This window comes from Beauveria bassiana (genome assembly GCF_000280675.1).
Source record: "Beauveria bassiana ARSEF 2860 unplaced genomic scaffold BBA_S00006, whole genome shotgun sequence".
Lineage (NCBI taxonomy): Eukaryota > Fungi > Ascomycota > Sordariomycetes > Hypocreales > Cordycipitaceae > Beauveria > Beauveria bassiana.
The window spans coordinates 139,344-162,040 of record NW_007930841.1 but is presented as its reverse complement, the minus strand read 5'-3'; the positions used below and the strand labels follow the sequence as shown (position 1 = coordinate 162,040).

Below are 22,697 nucleotides of genomic sequence, written 5' to 3'. Positions count from 1 at the left end.
CCTCCCTTTTCTCTTTCTGCTCTGGCCAAGACTTGCAGAGAGCCTAAATAAAAAAGAAAAAAAGGAAAAGCCAAGAACCACCCAGCGAAGCGATTTTCTCCTCTAGCGCGCTCTCCCATTTCTCTTCCCTTCAATGGGATCGTTACCATGGAGCAGATCGAGACGCAGGCTTCCGATTTGCGCTTTCTCTCGCAGGCTCAAGTTCCACTGAGCAACTCGCCCAGCGTCACCTACGAAACACCCAGGCCTGGGCCGCAGCACCAGCACCAGCACCAGCTCCAGCACCAGCAGCACCAGCAGCAGGACCACGACCATGACAGTCCTGGTTCCGCGTCCTTCGGAGGCAATTCCGCGACGCATGGCGGCGACCCAGCAGCCAACAAGAGGAAATCGACCGATGATGGCTTGAGCTCGGCCAAGCAAACGCGCAGCAAGCGAAATCGGGTGAGTCTTTCTTTCTCTCTTCCTCTTTCCATTCTTTCTCTTCTCCTTTTCGTCGTCGAGACGTGCGCAGCCAGTATCACCCACTTCTGGCGGGTGTGTGTGCGCGCCAAGGTTCTGCCCGCTCGTCACAGTCACGCCTGCCTGGCAAACACCAAGGCGGGGAGCCGCATGTCGGATGGGATGTGGCGGAAGGGAAGCGAATGTTCCGTCCGGCACGATCATCTACCGTCAGACTTTGTCTCTTGATCTGTCACCCGTGTCACCCGGTATTGTTGGTTTTTATTTTTGTCCTTTCCGCTAACCGGGGTGTCTTGTTATTTTTCTTTTCTCGCTTCAGTACATTTCCATTGCATGGTACGTCTGTTCCTCTTTCACCTTTTCGCCAACACTCTGACCCCCTGATAGTAATGAATGCAAGAGACGCAAAATCAAGTGCAATGGCGAAACACCATGTAAGCGCTGCGGCAACATGGGGCTGAATTGCCTTTATACGCCAAACTGCTGCGCAAACACCTTCAAAGATTCGGAAGAGTACAAACTCGTCACCTCTCACCTCAGCGCCCTGCAAGATGAAGTCGTCGCTCTCAAACAGACTGTCCAGGCCATGCAGCCAACCATGGGAGACCGCTCCCAGATGGCGTCAGCCTCCATCATGGCGCAAGGAATGATTGCCCCTTCACCAGCCCAGAGCTCCCTCTCGGGCCAGCCCAGTATCGGCCAAGCCAGGACTCCAGGCGTCTACCGAGGGTCCACCAGCAGTTCGCACATGATTGGCATCGCCCAGAATAATACAGGAATTACATACCCAGACCTGGACACGGCCAATCAATCAGAACCACAGCTCCAGCCGCTCATTGTTGGAGTCGACCCTATCCTAGACTACAGCAAGGATGAGATGCTTCGTCTCTGCCAAGTTCATGACGACGAGATTGGCATCATGTACCCAGTTCTCAACATGGGAAGCGTCACAGAGCATGCGCGGCATATTGCCACGCAGTTTGGTTCCCTGCGCCAACAGCCCGCTGCCCAACTTTTTACCGACGACAAGACACTCGAGCTCAAGATGGTCATGTGTTGTGCGCTCGTGGTTGAGGAGAACGGCCCTAGTATAAAGGCCCAGAAGCTTTTTGACAGCATGGAGTCGGTTCTGAATCGCAAGCTACTGACCGACGATGCATACATTTCCACTCTGCCTCTGCTATGTATATTTGCGGGCTATCGGTTCCTGACCGATGCCGAGGGCTTGGCATGGCGCATCATTGGGCAGGTATGCCGACTGTGTCTGGAACTCGGTTTACATCGATCCCAGGTCCACCAGTCTATTGAGGACCCGGTTGAGCGCCGACTAGCTCTCAACAGCTTCTGGTCTGCCTACGTACTAGACCGCCGTTGGGCTTTCAACACTGGACTGCCCTATGTAATTCAAGATGCGGATATTGACCCCAAGTTGGAATATCCGGTATGATGCTACCGTCCCAATAACTTGGCCCACTACTAACGCTGGTCGCAGACAGAACACCCCTATCTTGTTTCCATGATATCATATTCCAAGCTCGGCGCCAAAGTCTGGACCCTCGTCGAGCAGCGCCGGACCTCATTTCTCGATAATGAGAAGCCTTGGGTGCAGGAAATCGAGAGGCTTGATGCCGAGATTATTGCTTGGTATGCACGCGTGCCGCCTGAAGTGCAAATCAGGGACTGGCATGAGGAGGGTCACATAAACTCGACGTCGTCGTATAATTTGCAACGACTCAGAGTCTGGACCTATCTCCGCAAAAACCAAGTGAGTACTGGAATAGCAGACTTGATGCCGCTCTTACTAATTGAAAATCCAGATACGTAACTGGCTGCACGCACCAATTCTGCACACAACCAACTCCATCATGGGCGCACCGCATCTCGCTCAAGTATGTGTCGATGTGGCCAAAGACACGGTCGCGTACCTACATCAAGTGAACAGCCATACGGACATGATTCGAAGATCCCAAGCCTTTTACAGCCAATTTCTAGTTTCGGCGCTGGCAATCATGTTTTTGGCGTCGACTCAAGCACCTGTGCAGTTTTCTTCTATTTGCAGAGAAGACTTTTACACTGGGCTGAGTCTGATAGAAGATTTGTCGCCGCAGAGCCACATTTCCAAGCGTCTGTGGCGCATAGTCTGGTCGCTCCGCGACTACCTTCAACATCTCGCCCCCAAGCAGAACAACGACGCCCATTCCAACGCCGCGCTGGGCATGATTGGTCTTGCCAGAGGCGGGCGCATGGACACTGCCGCGACTCCTCAGTACGCCTATGGCGGTCCCGGCGGGGGCATGACCATGGCGCCGGGAGGCATACCCGACCCTTCTGACCTGGAGCAAAACGGCGCCAGGCTGTCGAGCCAACTCTGCCACATTTACGAATCCTTTGTGAGCCACAACGGGTTCAACAATATTCGGCTGGACCCAAACGACATTCAAACGCCGGATCAGGCAAGAGCTCTGGCGCAAACGCAGTTCTTTACCACCATGAGACAAATGTTTTGACGTGGGCCATGTTGAGACTCGGCACTCTTGTTTGGTGCAAAGTCGGTGTGAGATGTAATGAATTGTATATTGGCTTCAGAAAGCCCCCTTGTATTAGCCATGTCTTGCAAAATAATGTAGCAATACAGCGAATCTTTTCTTTCTTTTTTATTTTGCCAATTATTTTCTCGAGCCGGCGGCCTCGGACCTGATACTGGCTAGTCGCGACTGGGCATCTGCGTCCATGCCAACTGTTGGTGTGCCACTTTCATGTAGTGACTTGACATTGTGGTGGCTGTGGGTCGTCACATCACAAACATGTTTTTGCGCAAATGATGGTGCAAATGATGAATCCAAAGTGTATGTTGTTCTCTCACATGGGGTGGATATATGTCTGTGATCAAGGCGGAACGATTCCGCCGAGCATTGTACAAGAGTCAAGACAGTCATGTACCGGGGAATACTATTCCGTTCCTAGATCTATGTGCGTAACACACCTACCTGCATTGTATCCCTTTTTTGGTTTAATCACGTCTGCTTGGCCTTCTTTTCCAATGCTTCCACTCTGGCGTAAATTTTGTTGAATGACCAGCTCTGAAACACGGGTGGGTAAACAAAAGGACGGAGATCGAAGCGATGGTCGTCCGGGCTGTACGATTCAGCTGCCAATATTATCAGCCAAAATGTCTATTCGAGAGGTCTACAAAAGAGAGTGAGGCCCTACCGTGATACGCAGGTGTTGCTACTACTTGCTTGTGTCTGTTCTGCTGGAAAAATTTGTAAAAGTTGAGCGTCTGGGGTGATGATGGGTGTTAGCAAAGCTGATTGGATTCTTCCTGCGAGATGACGGGGGTTTGGGGGGGGGTTCACCTTTTCCGCAATCTCGCGGGGCGTCTTCTCATCCTTCCACTCGCTCAGCAGGCGGAGGAAGCAGCCGTACGGGCCAAGCTTGTGAACCTTGCGCAAGACGCCGAATTTCGATAGCTCCTTGTACGTGAAGCCCATGTCTGCCTCGTCGGATTGCACCTACATTGCTTCTCGTTAGGGACTGTTCAAACTCGCACAAAAATAAAATAAAGAGAAGCTTTACATAATCTGCTGTGATGGGCTCGAGCTCCGCTGTAGGGACGGCAGTGACGAATTCTTCAAGCACTGGCATGTCAAAGTTCTTTGCGGCCCATGTTATGAAGCTGATGAGATCAACTTTACTGATAGAGCCGATGGGGTTCAAATCGGCAGAGGAGCCTAAGCCAAAGTTAGTTGATATTCCTTTTGCGAAAATGACAAGATGAGCCGCATACAGTCATATTTTGTCAAGTCTGTAAGAATGTTAATATAGTTTCACTCAGACGCGCAAGTCGTCACTTACATCCACGTAGGCATTCGTCGACGTTGGAGCTGCCCAGGACCAGGAGTCCACCGCCACCTGGCCTCTCTCTTACCTCGCAATTTTGTTGGGCAAAGAGGTAAGTAAGGACCTGTAAGTAACAGAGTAAGTAAGGCATGAATAGCGAGGAAGCATGAGGATGCAAATTGAACGCACCATTCGCGACCTAGCTTGAATATTCTGAAGGGCCAAATTTTGGGTCCATGATCCTCCATGGACTGGTACAGACGTGTTAGTGACAGAAAGTCTAGGAGATTTTGCTTCTCGGACCGCTGCTCACCTTTGAACTTGGGAGTGAACCCAGTGGCCTGGGTCAAGATGTCCTTGGCTGAGTGAAACATGCCATCAATATTCACATCCTGGTGATATGCTCCGATGCGCGCAGACAAGTCCTTGGCTCTCTGCCGCGTCTCCTTGCTACTCTGAACCTCCATGCCAAGGTACACCGTGTGCAGAAGCTGGTTGCAAAGCGCCTCCGGCGTGTCCGGGAGCCCATCCGTATACTTTGCAATCCGCTTCATGTCGTCAATGACTTGCTTGTTGCCTTGCTTGGCAGCGGCAACAGCGATTCTGCACATGGAGTAGACAATCGTGGCCGTCGCGCAGCTGTCAATGCCGCCACTCAGCGCGATTTGGAAGCCTGCCGCGCCGGATCGGCGCAGGTAATCCCACAGCCAGCAGGCAGGGCCCAGCGCAATTTCTTCCTCGGGAAGATGGTAGCGAGGAGGTCGGGAAGGAGTGGGTGCGTCTAGAGAGTCAGAGTCATTGGTCAGGGAAAAGTCGACTTCAATGCGCTGATACTCGTGGGATTGGACCGCTTGTTGGCCTCGTGACGGAGCAAAGCGCGCCGCTCTGACTTCCTCAAGGTCTACTGTGGCAACAATGACCTCGACTTCGTTTAAGCTATAGTAAGTCAGCCTAGGCCTTTTTGAGATTTCGTCAGCGCATAGCTCACGAGAACTGAGAGGACTGGCCGACAAGCTTGCCATTGACAAATATCATGGCACAGCCGTCATAGTACAACCTGTCACCGTCGCACTGGATCAATTGTCAGTTTGTCATATATATCACGGACATATCTGCGGTGAGAGACCTACGCCAAGCTGGTTGGAGTAGAGATAAACACCGCCGTTCTTGCGCGTAGCTTCTGAGATGAGAGCAATGCGCTCATCCAATTTGCGCAAGGAATGGTGACTACCGCTGCTGTTGGTAAAGATCTCGACTCCATTCAGTCCCCTACAAGTTGGTTAGCAAGTGATAAACGACTGAGAGCGCTGTGTCTTCACACACATTTCAATATGCGGACTATTCGGGGTAAAGAGTTCCTCGCAAGTCTCCGCAGCCAGGCAGGTATCAATAGTGGACAAGACGACATCGCCAATGGGGACCTGGCGGCTGCCCTGAAGCTTTTGTATCCGGGGCGGCAGAAAGTACTGCTCAACGTGTCGCGGGCCTTTCCACGGCGTAAAGAAGCGCATCTCGCGGAAATTGCCATCGTTGGCCAGGTACAGCTTTGGGCGGAAGCAGAGAATCTTGCCGTCGAGGACAATGGCGCGCGCATTGTACCGGCAGTTGCGGTGAAGCAGCGGCAGGCCGACGTCAATGACAATGCCGTGCAGCGACTCGTCAGTCAGGATGGACTCGAGCGAGTCCCAGGCATTCTCGTACACTTCATTCTCGAGAAAATGGTCCAGACAGCCGTAGCCCGTAATCTCGAGCTCGGGGCCGACGCGCAGCGTAGCACCAGCCTCTTTGGCCTCGTGGATGCTCTGCTTGATGCGGCGCAGATTATTCTCAAAGTCCAGTGCCCATTGGTTCAGAGCACAAGTCGCCACTCGGACGAGGTGCACCATGGTCGCGAGAGGGAAATCAATAGTCTCGGAAATCAATGCAAAAAGGGTTTGTGGTGCACAGTCGTGTACAATATCCAAAAGTTGGTAATGGGTGCATGCAAAGTGACTCAAGTGTGGATAAATGACTAGTTATGCCTCTGTTGCCATATAACAGAGCCGCGATGCTGTGCGATCATGTGACCGGCACCGCAATCACAGCCGCGCATTTCTAGCCCGAAATTACATGACCATTTATTTCTTTTTGTTTCTACAAAGATTCCATCTTCAGAACGAGATCGTAACTGCCAAGTATGTGTAAAGTGCTTCCAAAATCGGTCGTGTGGCTAGCGACAAACGATGCCAGTATTGTGAGGAGGCGGTAGCACGAGTCCGAGGACACTATGATGAAGCAGCAAGTAGACTGAGAATAAAATGAGGAAAAAAATGTTTTTACTGTCCTATTCCTGTGCTCCGATGCTTTCTTTGTGTTTCTGGTATGTCTTCGTCTTGTTCCTAGCCACGTCACTGGATCTTGGCCACTTTTCTTTTCTTTTTTTTTTTTGGTCACTACTGGGACAAATCGAGATGTGGTTGTTCAAGAAATATAAAGTAGCAATGTTTCACATTACATATTACGCCATTGCGATCTACTTGTACAACCACGACAGTGCCTTTTCGTGCCACATACAACTACGTGTTGCACGACGTGTCTCTACCCAACCCATTCTGGCTACTTGATGCATGACGCTAGACTAGGAATACGGCTTCCGAAAAATTAAAATGTAATTTGGAAATCCAATAGTTGCTGAGGCTCCTGCAACCGACTGGAAGAGGAAAGTTGCTCGAGCACGCTCGACACTTCGTGGCACCATTGTTCAAGTATAAAGTGCCAACGTATGCCGGCGAGACAACGGAAATAGCAAGCAAAGCAAGCAAGCAACAAGCGACTTGGCAACTACTTGACTCAAGCTTCATAGAAAAATTATCATGGCTATTCAAGATACAAACTGCACTCCTCTCGTCGATAATGCCGAGATTGTGGCTTGCAAAAAGTGCAAAGCCATGATCTCGGCGGCGCAGGATTCCTGCCCGCTTTGCGGCACGAATCATCCTCACACGAAATGAGTCAGTCGAGCTCACATGTTAGCCATCTTGCGACTGCTGACTTTGTCTGTTCTTTTCGATAGGCAGCCTTTTTACCCTATCGTTGGGATGTTCTGTGTTTTACTTCTAGTTATGTGTGTTGAAGCCGATCTGGAGCTTGAATGATCTGTGTGGGTGGCAGCGCTTCTATATTAGTCTTTTCGTCAGCAAATCCATCTTCTTGACGCACTTGTCATTCGCATATAAAACTGCCGTGCTTTTTACTCGCATCAATGGGCCATCTTTGACTTTTCGCCGGTTTTGCCGAGGTGCTGGTCTCGGAAACTGCGCAAAAGGAGAAGGAGCTCGTGTGAGCATTTAGCTTGCACCTTGTGACAGCTCGGTTGGTTAGGGGCTACGTTTAGGGAGAGGCGCGCCTTGATGAAGTGCTCGGAGATGCTACCTATATATTGCGAACAAGACCACACAAGGCAGTAGATGACACAAGGCCGGCTCTCGCAAGCTGTAATCAAGCCTCGCTATTAACAGTAGATGCTCAAGCACTACGACACCACATGATGCCGGCACTAATTGGCAGTCGCATGCTGCAGCAAATCTCGAGGCAGCAGCAAATAAATTTGTGAGTGGCGGGCTGTAACTTGCAAACAAGCTTGCTAGCGCAACACGCTGCGGTTGCCGGCCAAGGTTGAGGGGGCGTCGTGCTGACATCCAGGGGTAACTGTACTGTTGTTCAGGTTCATTGTTGCGGCCATCTCCAGTTCACACCGGAATTCGTTGTTTTCTTCAAGTAAATAGACCGATGTGGCTGGTGACGTTGTGTCTCAAGCGAGAGCCAGGCAGCTAGGTTGCCAGGGTTTGTCCAATCCCAGAGATGATTCCTAGACGGCGTGTCGGAGTCGCCGGCATTCAGCTGTCAAGACGACAGGCTTGAAATTCTTCCCGTAAGCACAACCAATAAGCTTCTCGACCGGGCCACTCCATACCAGCACCGCTTGGGTCACCGAAGTTTGGGGGCTGATCGGTATACAAATATGAGACAGCGTAGAATGATGGGCAGACAGATCTTGGGGCGGCACCACCGCCAACCGGGGGAAACGATGGGAAAGAAGCTGCCAAGCTGCATTATTAGCGAAAAGTGTTTGGTTCGAGCTGAATACGGATACAAGCTCACCAGACACTGAGGACCTGACGATCGTCCCACGTGTGGCCTAGTCAGAGGGACTAGCCGGCTGGCCAGGTGCCATCCCGCTAAGCCCCCGTCTCACACGCCGTGAAGATGACGGTGGAGAAGAAGGAGAATAAGCAGCACTGGTTGACTGGTAAATATAAGACAAGATGATCTCCTAGTTGTTTTTCGGTAAATCCACGAAAATTATTGTTATTTCAAATCTCAAAGGTGCACCGATTTCATCATGCAGCTCATCACTATCCTTGGTCTTGCCGCGGCTGTTGCCGTCGCCAAGCCCACCGTCTACTTCATCCGTCACGGCGAGAAGCCCGCTGATGACGGCAACGGCCTCAGCGCCCAGGGCTTGCAGCGTGCCCAGTGCTTGCGCAGCGTCTTTGGTGCCAGCTCTGACTACGACATTGGCTACATACTAGCTCAGACCCCCAAGTCCAGTACGTACAAGGGATATACGCGCTCATGGGGGACACCCTCGCGTACCGGGGGCCGGCTTTTATCGAGACTAACAAGTTTTCGTTTGGCTTAGACGGCAAGCGTCAGCGCCCTCTCGACACCGTCAAGCCTCTTGCTGCGGATCTCGGCCTCAGCGTCGACACTCACTGCGACCGAGACGACCCCAAGTGCGTCAAGAAGGCTGTTCAGAACTACAAGGGTGACGGCAACATTCTCATTTGGTAAGTAGCGACAAGTTTCCCTGAATCAAGGGGCAAAGTTGTTTCGAAAACTTGGCAATGGGCTAATGTTCTTGTAGCTGGGAGCACAAGGCTCTGACCGACCTTGCTGAAAAGCTCGGTGCTGGTAATGTCGAGGACTACCCCAGCGACCATTTCGACCTCATTTGGGTCGACGAGTACCCTTATAGCAAGATTAACGACATTGAGACCGAAAACTGTCCTGGGATCTAGGTATTCATAGATTGTACATATCAATAAAAGTTTCAATTCGGGCTTGTCAAGCATGTAAATTGGCATCGTCTATGCTGGCTGGCGCTACAGCGGCTCTGTAGCGCTCATGCACCACGGGCCGGAACTATACTTTGCTCTTGGCGGGAGATAACACCATGTATGTAGTGCGAAGTTGAACTCGTCGTCCATCTGATTTCCCTTATAGCAGAACCCGGTGGTTTCAGTGGGCATCGAAACTTTTGGACAATTGGGCTTTCACCAACTTACCAGGCTGCGCATCGATACACAACAGACGCAGGATGCGTGGCAGGTGCTTATACGACGGCTAGATGCTAGATTAGCGAAGACTTCCGCCAGAGAATAGAAAAGTAACCAGCAGTTTGTGATAGTGTCATTTTTGTCATTATTGCATTTTCTACAATTTGTGGTGCAGTAATAAAGTTCTCTGTAGTGGTTGACAGAGCCAAGTGGTAGCGTTGCTTGGTCGACAAGTTGCTTTGATCAAGCTCGACAAACAGCCAGCCTGTGAGGCGTCCTGCCACCTGCCTGGCTGGGCACCCACGTCTTGCACAATGCACCATCATCCACTCTCCATCAGAATTGGTAGCAATTGCGTTAAAAAAGATGATTCGGCCATCAAGAATAAAGGCGTATTAATATTCAGACCTCAGCCACCAGCCCGTCAAATTCTTTAGCACCAGCCCGTCAAGTCTTTCGGCACCAGCCAATCACTAAAATGGCCAATCAAGCAGACAACCAAGGAGCGAAATTCTTTGGAAAAGACAATCCTTTTGAATTACGAGAGCTCGAAAATCGGTCCCTTGACGCAACAGACGAGGAATTAGCCGAGGCTGCGCGATACATTGAAAATATATTCGGAGACGCACACGCTTGGTGTGGTGGATGGGCCCTGAGATTGCGAGGATCTGAGCGACGAACAGAAGACTTGGACGTTGTGGTTCGAGCTCCTTCTACTGCAAGCATTTGGGAACAACTCAAGCCGTATAGCAGGTGAGTAGCTCGAGTCTACTGGTTACATTAGCCTAATTTCGCCCAGCATCATCCTATACTATTATAAACACATACTAGAAGAAGGTGGTGACCAGTTCAAGATCTTTGTGGATTTGGACGAGCAACGAGTTGTCTGCGTTGATGTCATTTTGGCAGGTATGTGGCGCCCGAGTCTAAACAGTACTCGGACACGTCTAACTCGAGCTGCGTATTCTTGGACAGGTCGCCTCCACACGCCTACGCTCGAGACGCGTGACGACGTCGATGAAGTCTCTGCTTTGGTGAATGGGACGGTGGTCAAGAAGCGGGTCGTGTCTTTGCGATGGCAAGTCAGCCAAAAGCTTCATGCTATAGCGACTCGCCGTAAAGAATCGGACTGCACAGATTTGGTTTGGTTGATGGCCCGTTACTCCGAAATTGGCACCTGGATACAAGACGAGGACGAGAGTAAGCGCAAAGCGTTTTTTGATTGGTACTATGATAATGAGATGGATGACGCCGAAGTGGACGTGATGAAGAGGTACTTGGGCTTGGAGGGCGACAAGCGCTGATGCATGAACAAGACGAGTGTCAAAGACGGCTTCCACCCAAAGACGACACGAGGTTTCCTATCCTTGTCTTCGCTACTGTTTAGCACAAAAGCCCCCAGTCACAATCCCTAATTATCCCACAAAGATAAGCGCGGTTGTGGATCTATATGCGAAGGCATTAATTGGGGACAAACAGGGGACCCTGTGACAGTCTTCATGTCATTTACGCCTTTGGGACAAAAGGGCGATTCTATGGAGCCATGGAGTCGTTGGGTGAATAGTAAACGTCAAGTCCAAGGAGAACAAGAGATGACACGATAATTCAAGTGTCAAATCCGGCTTCCACTAAAAGACAGCGCGAAATACCTATCCTTTTCATAGTTACTGTTTAGGTCGTGTTAATACACGCGCATTGGAAGTGTTGCTCGTATTTTCTTTGCCAGGAGTTGTCTTTCATGACGTATTCGACATTTCTGTCCACGAGTCTTTTGAGCCTATATGACGATATTGTGTAATGTACCTTGACGGTGGTCGCGAGTCGTCTAATCTCTGCTCCTTGGTTCGCACAAAGTCCTGCCAAACGGCCCGCTTCTCCTTTGGACGAGTCGGCCACCAACGGCGACAGCTACCTTTCTTGGCTTGCATGGTCCGTACCCAGTCAACATCGTGCACGCCGTTTAAATCCAGATTCTCTTCTCCCCACTCCTCGGATACATTACTCCCGTCAATCAAATCACACAGTTCCAGCTGATTGCGCCTGTCTAGGCAGCTCTGCGCAAAAGCTTTCAGACTGGGATAGGGTAGCCCACGAAGGCTGTGGACTATATCGAGCGAACGGCAGTCCAAATGCACGTCGTAGTCGGGCATAATGAGAAATTCGTGGTGACTTTCTCGTGTCCCGAACACACTATACGTATCTATGCGAGAACCGGGGCAAAAGCCTTTTGGTGGAAGGACAGAAAATGCATCATCGGATCGAAAGAGATTTTCGGCTGCCGTAACTTGGTCGGCAGGTACGCATATCTCCCAGGTCTGCAAATTCCATTTCAAAGGTCAGTGATAGTCTCAGTGACGCAGGGCATTCAACGCACACTCCTCATGCGATTGGCGCCGTAGAATTTGAGAGCCGAGACGCCAACACAGCAGCAAGGTATGTCGTGCTCGTTGAGAATCCGTACAACATTGAGTGTTTTTTGGACTTGCTCCAAGCTGGCCTTCATGGCAAGATCAGGATGCTCCTCATTCGTGACTGGCTCCCTAAGAGATATATGCACCTGAGTGAAGCGGGGGCTAATTGTAAGAGCCCGCCGAGACAGGGACCTAATTTAGCGGTGAAGGGCGGTGAAGGGCGGCGCATAAGGGAATGGCCATCAAAGTGCGCCCTTGTTGAACATTAAAAACCACAAAATACTGGCAATTAGCGCATCCACTCTAGATACTAGGCGCTTGCACTTCTTCAGGTTAGTATTCTTTACTAGCATATCTGTTCATATAAGGCTAATAAGGATTGAATTTTTAGTAATTAGCTAGTAAACACTAAGTGATCATCTATCATACATAATACTTGCTTGACTGCGACCCCGAGTCGTCAAATCCTGTCTATAACTCAAACGGCTCGTCAGGGCTCACGTTCCCTCTAAATCATCGTCGTTGGTTTTTCCTTGTGTCTCTCAAAGCACCCCATCAGGCACAATGGCACGCGACATCAAGATTCCCTACATTGAAACGCCGCTTGTCAAGTCGGCCAGCTTATCCCGCGCCGCCGGCTGGTACGTGCTGCCACAGCATCGCATCCCCCCCATCCCGAGCAAAGACGTTGACCTTTTTCCCCCCCTCCCCGCAGCAATGTCTACCTCAAGCTGGAAAACCTGCAGCCGTCTGGATCCTTCAAGTCGCGCGGCATCGGCCACTTCATGGTCGAGCAGCTCAAGGCGCTCCGCGCGCAGCCCGGCGCGTCGTCGGCCTCTGCTGCGCACTTTTACTGCTCGTCGGGCGGCAACGCCGGGCTCGCGTGCGTGCACGCCGCGCTGACGCTCGGGTGTCTGGCGACGGTGGTGGTGCCGCTGTCGACGACGGAATTCATGATTGGCAAGCTGCGCGAGGCGGGCGCGAGCGACGTGCTGCAGGTGGGCGCGTCGTGGCAAGAGGCCGACGATCATCTGACGGGCACGCTGATGCCGGCGGCGCGCGCGGCGGGCGAGGCGCCCGTGTACGTGCCGCCGTTTGACGCGCAGGGCATCTGGGACGGCAACGCGGGCATCACGCGGGAACTGCTGCGGCAGCTGGGAACCGTCGTCAACCACTACCCGGTGACGTCGCCGGCGGCCGAGGGCTTGTCGGAGATGTCGCCGCCCAACATTGACGCCATTGTGTGCAGCGTCGGCGGCGGCGGCTTGTTTTCCGGCATCATGCAGGGCGTCGAGGAGTTTGGCGTGCAGCACCGCACGCGCGTGGTGGCCGTCGAGACCGAAGGCGCCGACTCGCTGCACCAGGCGGTGCAGCGCATGGAGCCGGTCACGCTGCCGGCTATTACGAGTCTGGCGACGAGCCTAGGCGCGCGCCGCGTCTGCAGACAGGCGTTTGAGTACGGTCTCCGCGACAATGTGTCGACGGCGGTGCTGTCCGACGCCGAAGCCATTCGCGCGTGTCGGCGGTTCGCGGATGAGGAGCACTTTGTGGTGGAGCTGGCGTGCGGCGTGTGCCCGGCGCTCATCTACAACGGGCAGATCAAAGACCACATTCCCGGCTTCAATGAGAACTCGACGGTGGTGATTGTGGTGTGCGGCGGAAGCAACATGTCGTATGAGATTATGGACAAGTACACGGCTGGACTGGAATAGACTGCATCTGCCGGGTGGGCTAGATTCATCATGATTTTCGTGAGAAGGGTAACGGATAAAAGGCGCAATGTCACTGATAGAAGGTTGGAAGGAGCAAATAGAGGCGCGACATCATTTATAGAATGTGAAAAGGAGCCAAATAATGGAATTTGCTGGACTATAAATAGAGCAAGTCGCTCCGAGTGAAACCGAGACTCCAAAAACGCCAAATTCAACAACATAGAGGTTACGGATGCTAAACATGATGCTGAGTGCAAGAAGCCGCCTTCTGACGCCGTCTGAAATAGTCAGATGAAAGATTTTTAGCTGGAAATGTACTTCCACAGTGAGTCCCATACACTTGGACTCGCAGCCTGCGCAGCCGCCGCGTCCATGCGCAGGGCCTTGAGGACCTGCTCGTCGTAGCCCTGGCCGGCCGGAACGACGACGGCGCCCAAGTCCTCAAACCCCATGCCCGAGAGCGCAATGTAGCCGCGCGAGCCCGTCGCCAGGCAGACGCCGACGCGCTTGCGGCGGGCGAGGGCGACTCCCCACCGGCAGAGGACCTTGGCGTGCCCGCGGCCTTGGTGATCCGGGTGCGTGGCGAGGACGCGCAGGTAGACGTGCGGCTCCTCGACGGCAAAGAAGCGGCGGCGACCCTGGCGCATGGCGTCACCCAGGGCGCTGAGCTTGCGGTAGTCGTCCCCGGCGTCGTGGGGGCACCAGTTGTCGCCTGTGTAGGAGGTGGTGGTGCAGCCCGCGGCGTCTTTGAAGGGGTTTACTGTCAGTTTCTGAAGAAGCATTCTTTCAAGGGGAACTAGAAAGGCAAGAAGAAGAAGGAAAAAGGAAAAGAAAGAAAAGCGCATGACAGAGATCGTACCAGTCTTGGCGGGTTGCCCAGTCTTGGCGGGTTGCGCCCAGGAGGTATAGGTGTCCCAGACCGCGGCGGCTACAATCTCAGGCCGGCTGCGGTCCGACTCGTCGGCAGACAGCTCGGCGACCACGACAACCGACGTCTCGTCGCCGGCCGCGAGATGGCTGCGCAGCACGGCCTCGGCGTGCTGCACGAGGACCGGGTCGCGGCGCAGGCGGGCCGGCAGGTAGCTCGTCCAGGGCGCCTCGGCGGAGGCGGCGGCGAGAATGAGGGCCGCAATGGCGGGGACGTCGGCGTCGGTGGCGGCGCGAACTTTCATGCCGGGGAGACGTGGGTGATGTGGGATGATGCTGAGAGAAGAAAGGAGGACAAGATGAGGGTTGGCGCGCTAGATTGTGGAATTTTATATGGAGAGCTTGCAGCGAAGCCGGGTGCGCAGGAGGACGTGCAATTGACGAGGTTGCGGATGCTGGACGACACAGCTTGTTTATTATTACAGACGGAATGACAGACAAGATTTTGAGAGAATTAGAGTGAGGCGGTGGACGCGGGAGAGATGCAGAGATGGGGTGCGCGGAACTTGCGTGAGTGGGTGTGGTTGCAGTGTCGATCAGGGCAGGGCCTCTATTGATGCATCTCGTGTAATTCTCCGTACCAGCCCTTATTTACAGACGCCGATTTAGGGAATTATTTTCCGATTCTCCTTGACTAACCAGCCTGTACTGACTGGCCAGCTCTCAGGACAATTCAATTGGCCAAGAAAGCAAAAGCTGGGCACTGGCGGATAGTCAACGATCAGGCGTCTCGGCGGTGAAAGGCTACAACTTATGGGGATCTTTATATGGCTTTTCCTAAAACTGTTATGCGGTTCTTCACTATTGTTCCAGTGCGATTGTTAGCGTACTGGTTGGAGGCGAAAAAAGGGTCTACATAGTGCCAATATTGCTTTATACGCACTGTAGACCTCTAGAATTACAATTCGGGTATCTCGATTTCTGTCTCCGTGCGCGCTAATATCTGATCATATTTATAAACAATTAACTAGGAGGCCATTTCGAAATATAGTTTTAGGGAATTAATAGTAAATTTGAGGGGTTCTCTCTACGATGACAGTCCAGCCCATAATCTACCAACAAGTCACCGAACGTCACGGTCGTTAGGTGAGCGTCAAACGCGCACACACAGTATCACTGTGAAGGAACTGAAGTCGCAAAGCCATCGTCATCGATATACAATAGCCGAAGGCAGTGTTTGGTCTTCTTCTGTCTTCACAAGGCTTGAGCGCTGGACCGAGGTGGAGCTATACAAGATGGACCATGATGATCGCCCTGCAACTTTCCCACGAGACCGACCTTCATCTGAGTTTGAAGTGCCGGCGACATGGGACTTTGCAGATGATCAAATGCCAATTTGGTACCGAAGATGTCGTTCCCAGAACGACCCTTGAAAGCAAGGTTCTCGCAAGCAAGGTCCTCTTTTTGGAATCCGATCATGATATTCCTCTTTAAAGCCGTTTAAGAAGAGTTCAAGCTTTTCTCAATGGTGCAAAGCTTTGTATTACCGCGACCTCGAAAATTCTGGATTTGCTAATTAATTTATATTGAAGGAAGATTCTGCGTCAAAAGGACCTGGACTAGGTAAGAGAAAGCAACATATAAAAAAAGAATGGCGCACTGTGTGGCCTTTTCTATGCACCAAGAAATTACCGAGTTGTAATGGGCGCAACCTAGGTAGTTATGCCCAAACAATGACAATAGCATGGGTCTTAGAAATGGGGGATCTAGCGGGAGGCAGCCCGAATGCGAGCAGCGCACAACCAATAGCGATTCCTGTGATGATGATGCTGATGACGACGACACAGCCACGTCGACTTGTCAAAGCAGCGGCTCTGATAGCCGGACTCTAGCCTTTTTCCCTCGTGGCAAGTCAGTCAAAGTGTCCGTGCAAGCATCATGGTTCATTGTTCCAATCCGTCTTGAGAGGGTCCAACGGCAACGACGGCATCTCTGATACCCTAAAACTCGAGCCTCTTGCCACCAGGCGAAAAACCTAACCAAATAATAACCAAGCAGGAGGGAACTCTGCACCAAAAAACGTTGCTGCCCACTGTGAATAAGGTACCACCGCAGCAGCGAGACCCGCCCAGCAAGTAAACCCCTCAGCAAAGCACAAAATTGCACCACAGCCCCCTCGTCGGGGGGGGTGCAAAAGACGTCTTGATACCGTGGTACACGCCAAGTACTCCCACCCACCATGCATCGTCCCGCTTCGATCGGAGTCACCCGAAAGAATCTCCAAAACACGGGGGAGGGAGGGGGGCTCAACGCAGCAACATGCCTCATTCGGCGCGGCGCCGCTTCTCACTGGCGCGAATTTTTTAGGGGCCCCCTCCCTCCGGCATCCCCAGCGCCGTTACAACCACACCAGTTTCGTCTGCATCACATCATGTCACTGCTCTCTTCTCTCGCGCACTCATCGTTCTTCTTGTCTTGTTACAGGTTCATTAGGCTGTGTTTTTGGTCCGACACCGCCCTCCACCCCGCCGATCCCTCGACGTGGTCGCTCGGCGTTGATCGACCATACCCCTCCCCATTTCGCTCTCACCTGGACGAGAGAACCCAACGAAAACAGACCTCGCCGAGACCACAAGCTTCCTGCCATCCTAACCTATTCTATGTGTTTACGCCTTGTCAGAGATAAATCCCGCATCTTCTGACATACGTCTGTTTGCCTTTACCGCCCCCGATTTATACGCCATGTTCGCGTCGTTACTCGCACCCCCTTCCTCCTGTCACTGTCACGTCAACGCTGAATATCCCGCACTGCCGCCTTGGACTATCCAATACCAGGACCCAAGTTGATCATCGTCTGCCCTCATGTCAGACTGTGACCCTGTCTAAGCTGTGATTTCTACACCACTCACATGCATTTTACCATGCGCCATGTGGTCTATTATCAACCGACTAGTTATACCTGGTCCCCCCCCCCCTCCTCTGCACTCTGGCATGTTGCACATAATGGCCCAATCTCTGTCCTAGTAGCCCAGTCAGTCTGTCCGGCCAGGCCTTTATAATCCCGTCCCGTCCATGCCCTCTTCCTCTACCGACATCTGACTTGAGAAACCGTCCCGCCTCGTTGGCTCCATGGCCGGTCCCTATACCTCGGATACATCATCACCAAAACCCAGCAACGACACATCGCAACACCATGGCTACCACCAGCAAGACCCGGCTTCCCCAGCCCTGGATATGCGCTTCCCTATCCATCATGTCGACGCGACCTGTCATGATGTCAAGACGGGTAGCAATCGCCAGTCTCGCGGGGGGATTACTCAAGTGCTTACAAGTGAGTCTGCCGTCACCCATTTATCAACATAACATGCAGCAACAACAAACCAGGAAAAAAAACACTTGGTCAAACTTTGACTTGACTAACCCTTGCACCTCTTCGGAGCAGATGCCTACCACGACATACTACGTTCATGGATGGGCCTCCACCGCGCGTTCCGCGAGCCCGCCCCCGCGCGACACCGCATGCCACCGTCTTCACACTACGATACCTTTTCGAGTAACGCTCGCTGTCGCCACGGAGAACATGCCGACGACACAGAGGCTGCCGCCTTTGCCGCCGCCGTCGGCGACATGATCCTGGAACCCTACGTCAATGGCCTGCTCATCTGTGTGCCCATGGGCGTCGCCGCGTACTGCGCCGCCGCTCCGTCCGTCGTCGTCTTTGCCGTCAACGCGCTCGCCATTGTGCCGCTGTCGGCGCTTCTCACGGATGCTACTGAGCGGATCGCTCTTGAGGCGGGTGATGCGGTTGGCGCGTTTCTTAACATCAGCTTGGGCAACATTGTGGAGATGATTCTCTTGTAAGTTGGCTTGTCTATGGAGGAGTCGCGTCGCATCTGCTGATACTGGGTCATAGTTTGTAAGATGATTGACTTTGATAACTCTGTTTAAATGAAACCTGCAATCTAACACAAGTAGTTTTACCCTCAGTAATGGCCACGTGAAAATCGTGCAGGCCTCCATCCTTGGGTCCATCCTTGTCAACCTCCTACCTATCCTCGGTAGCGCCCTCATCGCCGCTGAGGCCACCAGCGGAGATGACTCCCTCGACAGCACCGAGACGCAGATGCTGGCCTGTCTGCTCTTCGTCTCCGTCTTTGTCTTTATGATCCCCGTACGTCCCTCTCTCCTAAACCTGGCCACCCACTCTGCCATGTACTTACACCAACCCACCGCAGACGGCCTTTCGCTTTACCTTTACCAACGCCCATCACATCAACGACATGGTTGTCAACATGAGTCGCGCCTCCGCCGTTCTTATTCTCGTCATGTACACGGCCTACTTTCTCCATACCATGCAGAGCAGCCACCATGCTCCACCTGATGAGGAAGATGTCGCTGAGCAGCCCATCGCCGTGACGCCCCCGCCGCTGCTGCGTCGCACGTCTCCCCCCCTGCCGGCGCGGACTTTACGATTTACCGACGACACAAAGACGAAGCCCACCTCGGACCTGTACGCCCGTCGCATGTTTAGCATTGGTCCGGCGAGTGTCGACTCGGACTGGGACACGGACAACGATGAGCCGCCACGCGGACGCTCCCTCACCGGCATCCGTGGTCCTCACAGCGCTTGCACCGTCGCCTCACCGCTTCTGCTCCCGCCGCACATGCGCCGGTACCAGTCCCGGTCCCTGTCGGCCGGATCCAGCCGCAGCCGCGCCTCGTTAGGCCTGAGCTTTCAGCCACCGCATCGCCCATTTGCGCGCGCCGGCCTTGCACGGATCCTCAGCAACGACCAGAGCGCCGAGGGGCACACAGACGGGGGCCGTTGCCGGCTCGGCACCGTCCTTGCATGCACCACCATCCTCGTCGTCGCGTCCATCCTGCTCGCCGTCTCGGCACGGCTGCTCGCAGGCACGCTCGACGCCGTGACGCGCCGACGAGGCCTGTCGGAGGCTGCCATAGGGCTCGTTCTGCTGCCGCTCGCTGGCAACTTGTCAAGCTACCTGACGGTGACGGCCGTCGCGGCACGCGACAACCTCGACCTGGCAGTGGCCGTGTCGGCCGGGTCAGCAATCCAGGTCGCGCTATGCATGGCGCCGCTGACGGTGCTAGCGGGTTGGGCGCTGGAGAGGCCCGTCGTGCTGGCGCTCGACGTCTTTGAGATGGCCATGCTGCTGGGTGCCGTGTCTCTGGTTAACCTGCTGGTGCTGGGCGCTGGCCGAGGTGGGGACAGGCGAAGAGCGACGGGGCACAAGGGTGGGATATTGTGCGCCTGCTTTGTCGTCATGGGGTGAGTTGGCCAGTTTGCCTGATCTAGATCGCAAGTTGCTAATGTGCTTAGGATTGCCACGTTTTTTGCCCCAAATGAAAGTTGGGGTACATGAATGCAGACTCTGCTCTTGTTGCTGTCGGTCGTGCATAAATATAGACGTGCCCTTGCTGCTATGCCGCGTTGTAAGTAACTCGTACTTGTACACATGTCAACGTCGCGTACAGTCATGTACTAGACAGGTATAAGAAAAATATAGCAATCAATTCATTTTGCCTTCCAGGCCTATTCATAAACGCATAAACCAAAACAAAGGGAATAATAACCCAGACGGCACCTGTGGAGACTTGACCATTACATGACGAAAAGAAGATTCGTATCTATTCTTGGTTAGCATCCTTTACGTAAACGCTCGCATTGGATTGTTCAACTTACCAAGAGGGTGAGAGCACGAAAGCTGCGGCTTCTGGGTATACTTGGACGCCAGCACGTCACGGATGCTGTTGAGGAGCTGCACATAACTCTGGTTCGGGTTCTGCTTAATCGCCGTGATGAAAGCCCACGACATGGCGCCGGTAGCCTGCGAATCAATGGTGGCGTCGGCACTACAACATTGTTAGTAGAGACGCTTTTTTTTTTTTTTTTTTTTTTTTTTTTTGCAAAAGGAATGTGTCAACATACGATGTCTGGTCGTCTCGGCTGCCAGACCACATGACAACATCGGCGGGCGACGTCCTGGTCTGTTTCGTCTTCTCGTACGCATCGTCGCCCTTGAACGCACTCTTTGCAAAGCCAAAGACGGTCGAGGCCACGCCAGCCAAGTCACCGCGCGCATACGAGCCGATGGCGCTCAGCAGTCCCTGTCCAGCTTCCTTGGCCAGGTTGGGCTCCTTGAGGACACCCTTGGTGGAGTAGACATAGGGCAGATCCATGGCAGTGGCGGAGTGGCAAGAGTCGAAAATGGCCGTGAGGCGCACACCAGGCTTGAGTGGGCGAACAACCCTGTAATGAATCTCGTCATCGACAATGTGGCCAGCGCGCTGGAAGTCCACGGGGTAGATGACTTCGTCGAAGCCGTCGTCTTCGTCGCCGTCCAAGTCTTCGGTCTGCCCGCCGTGTCCTAGTCTAGCAGTTAGCGTCGCCGCGAAGAACGTGCATGGCAGTGAGTGTTAAAGACTTACCGGAGTAGTGGAAAAAGAGAGCATCATTGGGCTGCGCATCACGAACTAGCCAATCCATGGCTTGCTGCATGTTTTGCTTTGTGGGAATCTTGCGCGGGTCCTGCTGGTCATCCGTCAGGATGACCATGTCCTCCCATTTATAGCCGTAGCGCTCGTTGAGGAATCGCGACACATTTTTCGTGTCGTTGATGCAGCCGCGCAGCTCGCCCTTTTGGCCAAAGTAGTTTATGCCGATGAGCAGCGCCTTGCGTCGACCACTGCAGTTGGAGTACTGGAAAGTGTAGCCCTGCGGCGCGCCGTGACCAAATGCCTGCGCACCCGTGGGCGGGGGAGGTCCCGTCCGCTGGCCGGCGCCCATGCCTTGCATGGGATAGCCGTAAGCGTCGTGGCCCGGAGGTGGCGGTCGGTTCGGAGGAGGATACTGGTTCTGCGGCGGGGGGCGACTGTACTGGGGAGGAGGGGGAGGACCTCCGTGATAGCCCTGCGGCGGTCCATAGCCCTGAGGAGGAGGACCACCGTGGTATCTCTGGGGAGGAGGACCGCCATATCCCTGAGGAGGGGGGCCGCCGTATCCTTGTTGGGGAGGGCCACCGTAGCCGCCGTACTGAGGCGGACCATTGTGGCCGTATCCTGGGGCAGGACTACCTCCATATCCCCAGCCCGAAGCGCCTCCGTTGTGCTGCTGGGCGCCGTAGCCGCCTTGGCCTGGGTATCCCGACATGGTGGTGAGGGTGGTTGATGAGGATTCGTACGTGGCTTTTGCACGAGTTTGCCGACCGAGGAGCGCGGGGTCGTTGACGGGAAACGGTGTCTGTACGGTGTTGGCCGAGTCGCAATCGACGTTTGTAGGTAAAGTCGCTCGATTCGGAGATGAGAAACGAATTTCCGGTCAGGGACGGCGAGCGGCAGATGTCGATGAGTCGAGGAAAAAGGATACGTAAAGGTTAAAAAATAAAGAGGCGCGATGATCATCGCTAACTGCAAGGTGACCGGGTCACGGCTGACTGAGGGGCAACAAACATCATAGCGGGGCGAGCATTGTGGCGGAGCAGAGCCTCTGTGAATGGTTTAGCTTGGCAATGTCAATGGTCTTTTTTCTGTTCATTCACTTGATGTTTCTTGCTGAGCGGCACGGGCCGTCATTCGAAACCAGCCGAATTTCGAGATGTTTTCGGCCCTGGCTTTGATTCCGTCTGTTCTGAACATGTTCCTGGCAATATGACGCGATGTGCCCTGATGATTCATGACTTGGCGGGATGAAACCAGCCTCGGCCATCCATCATCAATTAGGTACCTAGTCAGCATAGGCTGTCTGACGAGTTGTTGGCGCCGGGGAAATGCCCGTCAGGCTTCACTTGTCACGCGAGCCGCAGTCCAAAGTCATGCTGCGCACGAGGCGCACTACCAAACAAGGGCTCGACCGCTCCCTTGCCTGGACAAAGTGTTGCGCGAACTGGCAAGGAGGGTATGAAGGGGTTCCGGCAACGTCCTGTACCACCAGGCCATCTTCACTGACTTGTACTTCCCAACTCGAAATGAATACAGCGCTGAAGCCAAAGAATCTCCAACACTGAGAAAACACTCTTATGGGCATCGCAAAGTACTCTATAGTGTGCCTGAAACCAACATCATCAAAC

The 22,697-nt window shown here is 53.4% G+C and overlaps 9 protein-coding genes across 9 annotated transcripts; 5 read left to right on the top strand and 4 right to left on the bottom strand.

Moving 5' to 3' along the window:
* Positions 1 to 147: 147 nt before the first annotated feature.
* On the top strand, positions 148 to 2,969 carry BBA_02802 (fungal specific transcription factor; the record flags this gene model as incomplete). The annotated part of the gene is made up of 5 exons (XM_008597899.1): positions 148 to 444; positions 782 to 798; positions 850 to 1,903; positions 1,955 to 2,227; positions 2,280 to 2,969. 5 exons carry the CDS (start codon positions 148 to 150, stop codon positions 2,967 to 2,969), a joined length of 2,331 nt encoding a protein of 776 aa, XP_008596121.1.
* Positions 2,970 to 3,476: 507 nt separating this feature from the next.
* On the bottom strand, positions 3,477 to 6,188 carry BBA_02801 (glutamine-dependent NAD(+) synthetase synthase; the record flags this gene model as incomplete). The annotated part of the gene is made up of 11 exons (XM_008597898.1): positions 3,477 to 3,610; positions 3,673 to 3,742; positions 3,819 to 3,974; positions 4,039 to 4,193; positions 4,250 to 4,267; positions 4,318 to 4,426; positions 4,492 to 4,553; positions 4,616 to 5,238; positions 5,291 to 5,373; positions 5,433 to 5,571; positions 5,626 to 6,188. 11 exons carry the CDS (start codon positions 6,186 to 6,188, stop codon positions 3,477 to 3,479), a joined length of 2,112 nt encoding a protein of 703 aa, XP_008596120.1.
* Positions 6,189 to 8,683: 2,495 nt separating this feature from the next.
* Positions 8,684 to 9,362, top strand: BBA_02800 (phosphoglycerate mutase family protein, putative; the record flags this gene model as incomplete). The annotated part of the gene is made up of 3 exons (XM_008597897.1): positions 8,684 to 8,933; positions 8,984 to 9,131; positions 9,209 to 9,362. The coding sequence occupies 3 exons, from the start codon at positions 8,684 to 8,686 to the stop codon at positions 9,360 to 9,362; spliced, it is 552 nt and encodes a 183-aa protein (XP_008596119.1).
* Positions 9,363 to 10,098: 736 nt separating this feature from the next.
* Positions 10,099 to 10,924, top strand: BBA_02799 (uncharacterized protein; the record flags this gene model as incomplete). The annotated part of the gene is made up of 3 exons (XM_008597896.1): positions 10,099 to 10,373; positions 10,420 to 10,529; positions 10,596 to 10,924. 3 exons carry the CDS (start codon positions 10,099 to 10,101, stop codon positions 10,922 to 10,924), a joined length of 714 nt encoding a protein of 237 aa, XP_008596118.1.
* A 367-nt stretch (positions 10,925 to 11,291) lies between these two features.
* BBA_02798 (uncharacterized protein) lies at positions 11,292 to 12,123 on the bottom strand (the record flags this gene model as incomplete). The annotated part of the gene is made up of 3 exons (XM_008597895.1): positions 11,292 to 11,376; positions 11,424 to 11,935; positions 11,995 to 12,123. 3 exons carry the CDS (start codon positions 12,121 to 12,123, stop codon positions 11,292 to 11,294), a joined length of 726 nt encoding a protein of 241 aa, XP_008596117.1.
* Positions 12,124 to 12,595: 472 nt separating this feature from the next.
* Positions 12,596 to 13,743, top strand: BBA_02797 (Serine family amino acid catabolism-related protein, putative; the record flags this gene model as incomplete). The annotated part of the gene is made up of 2 exons (XM_008597894.1): positions 12,596 to 12,672; positions 12,747 to 13,743. The coding sequence occupies 2 exons, from the start codon at positions 12,596 to 12,598 to the stop codon at positions 13,741 to 13,743; spliced, it is 1,074 nt and encodes a 357-aa protein (XP_008596116.1).
* Positions 13,744 to 14,045: 302 nt separating this feature from the next.
* Positions 14,046 to 14,915, bottom strand: BBA_02796 (GNAT family acetyltransferase, putative; the record flags this gene model as incomplete). The annotated part of the gene is made up of 2 exons (XM_008597893.1): positions 14,046 to 14,503; positions 14,603 to 14,915. 2 exons carry the CDS (start codon positions 14,913 to 14,915, stop codon positions 14,046 to 14,048), a joined length of 771 nt encoding a protein of 256 aa, XP_008596115.1.
* Positions 14,916 to 17,739: 2,824 nt separating this feature from the next.
* BBA_02795 (vacuolar calcium ion transporter) lies at positions 17,740 to 19,994 on the top strand (the record flags this gene model as incomplete). Its single annotated transcript, XM_008597892.1, has 5 exons — positions 17,740 to 17,941; positions 18,053 to 18,467; positions 18,586 to 18,781; positions 18,846 to 19,900; positions 19,952 to 19,994. 5 exons carry the CDS (start codon positions 17,740 to 17,742, stop codon positions 19,992 to 19,994), a joined length of 1,911 nt encoding a protein of 636 aa, XP_008596114.1.
* A 239-nt stretch (positions 19,995 to 20,233) lies between these two features.
* Positions 20,234 to 21,781, bottom strand: BBA_02794 (caspase domain-containing protein; the record flags this gene model as incomplete). The annotated part of the gene is made up of 4 exons (XM_008597891.1): positions 20,234 to 20,259; positions 20,315 to 20,484; positions 20,561 to 20,999; positions 21,061 to 21,781. 4 exons carry the CDS (start codon positions 21,779 to 21,781, stop codon positions 20,234 to 20,236), a joined length of 1,356 nt encoding a protein of 451 aa, XP_008596113.1.
* Positions 21,782 to 22,697: the final 916 nt, after the last annotated feature.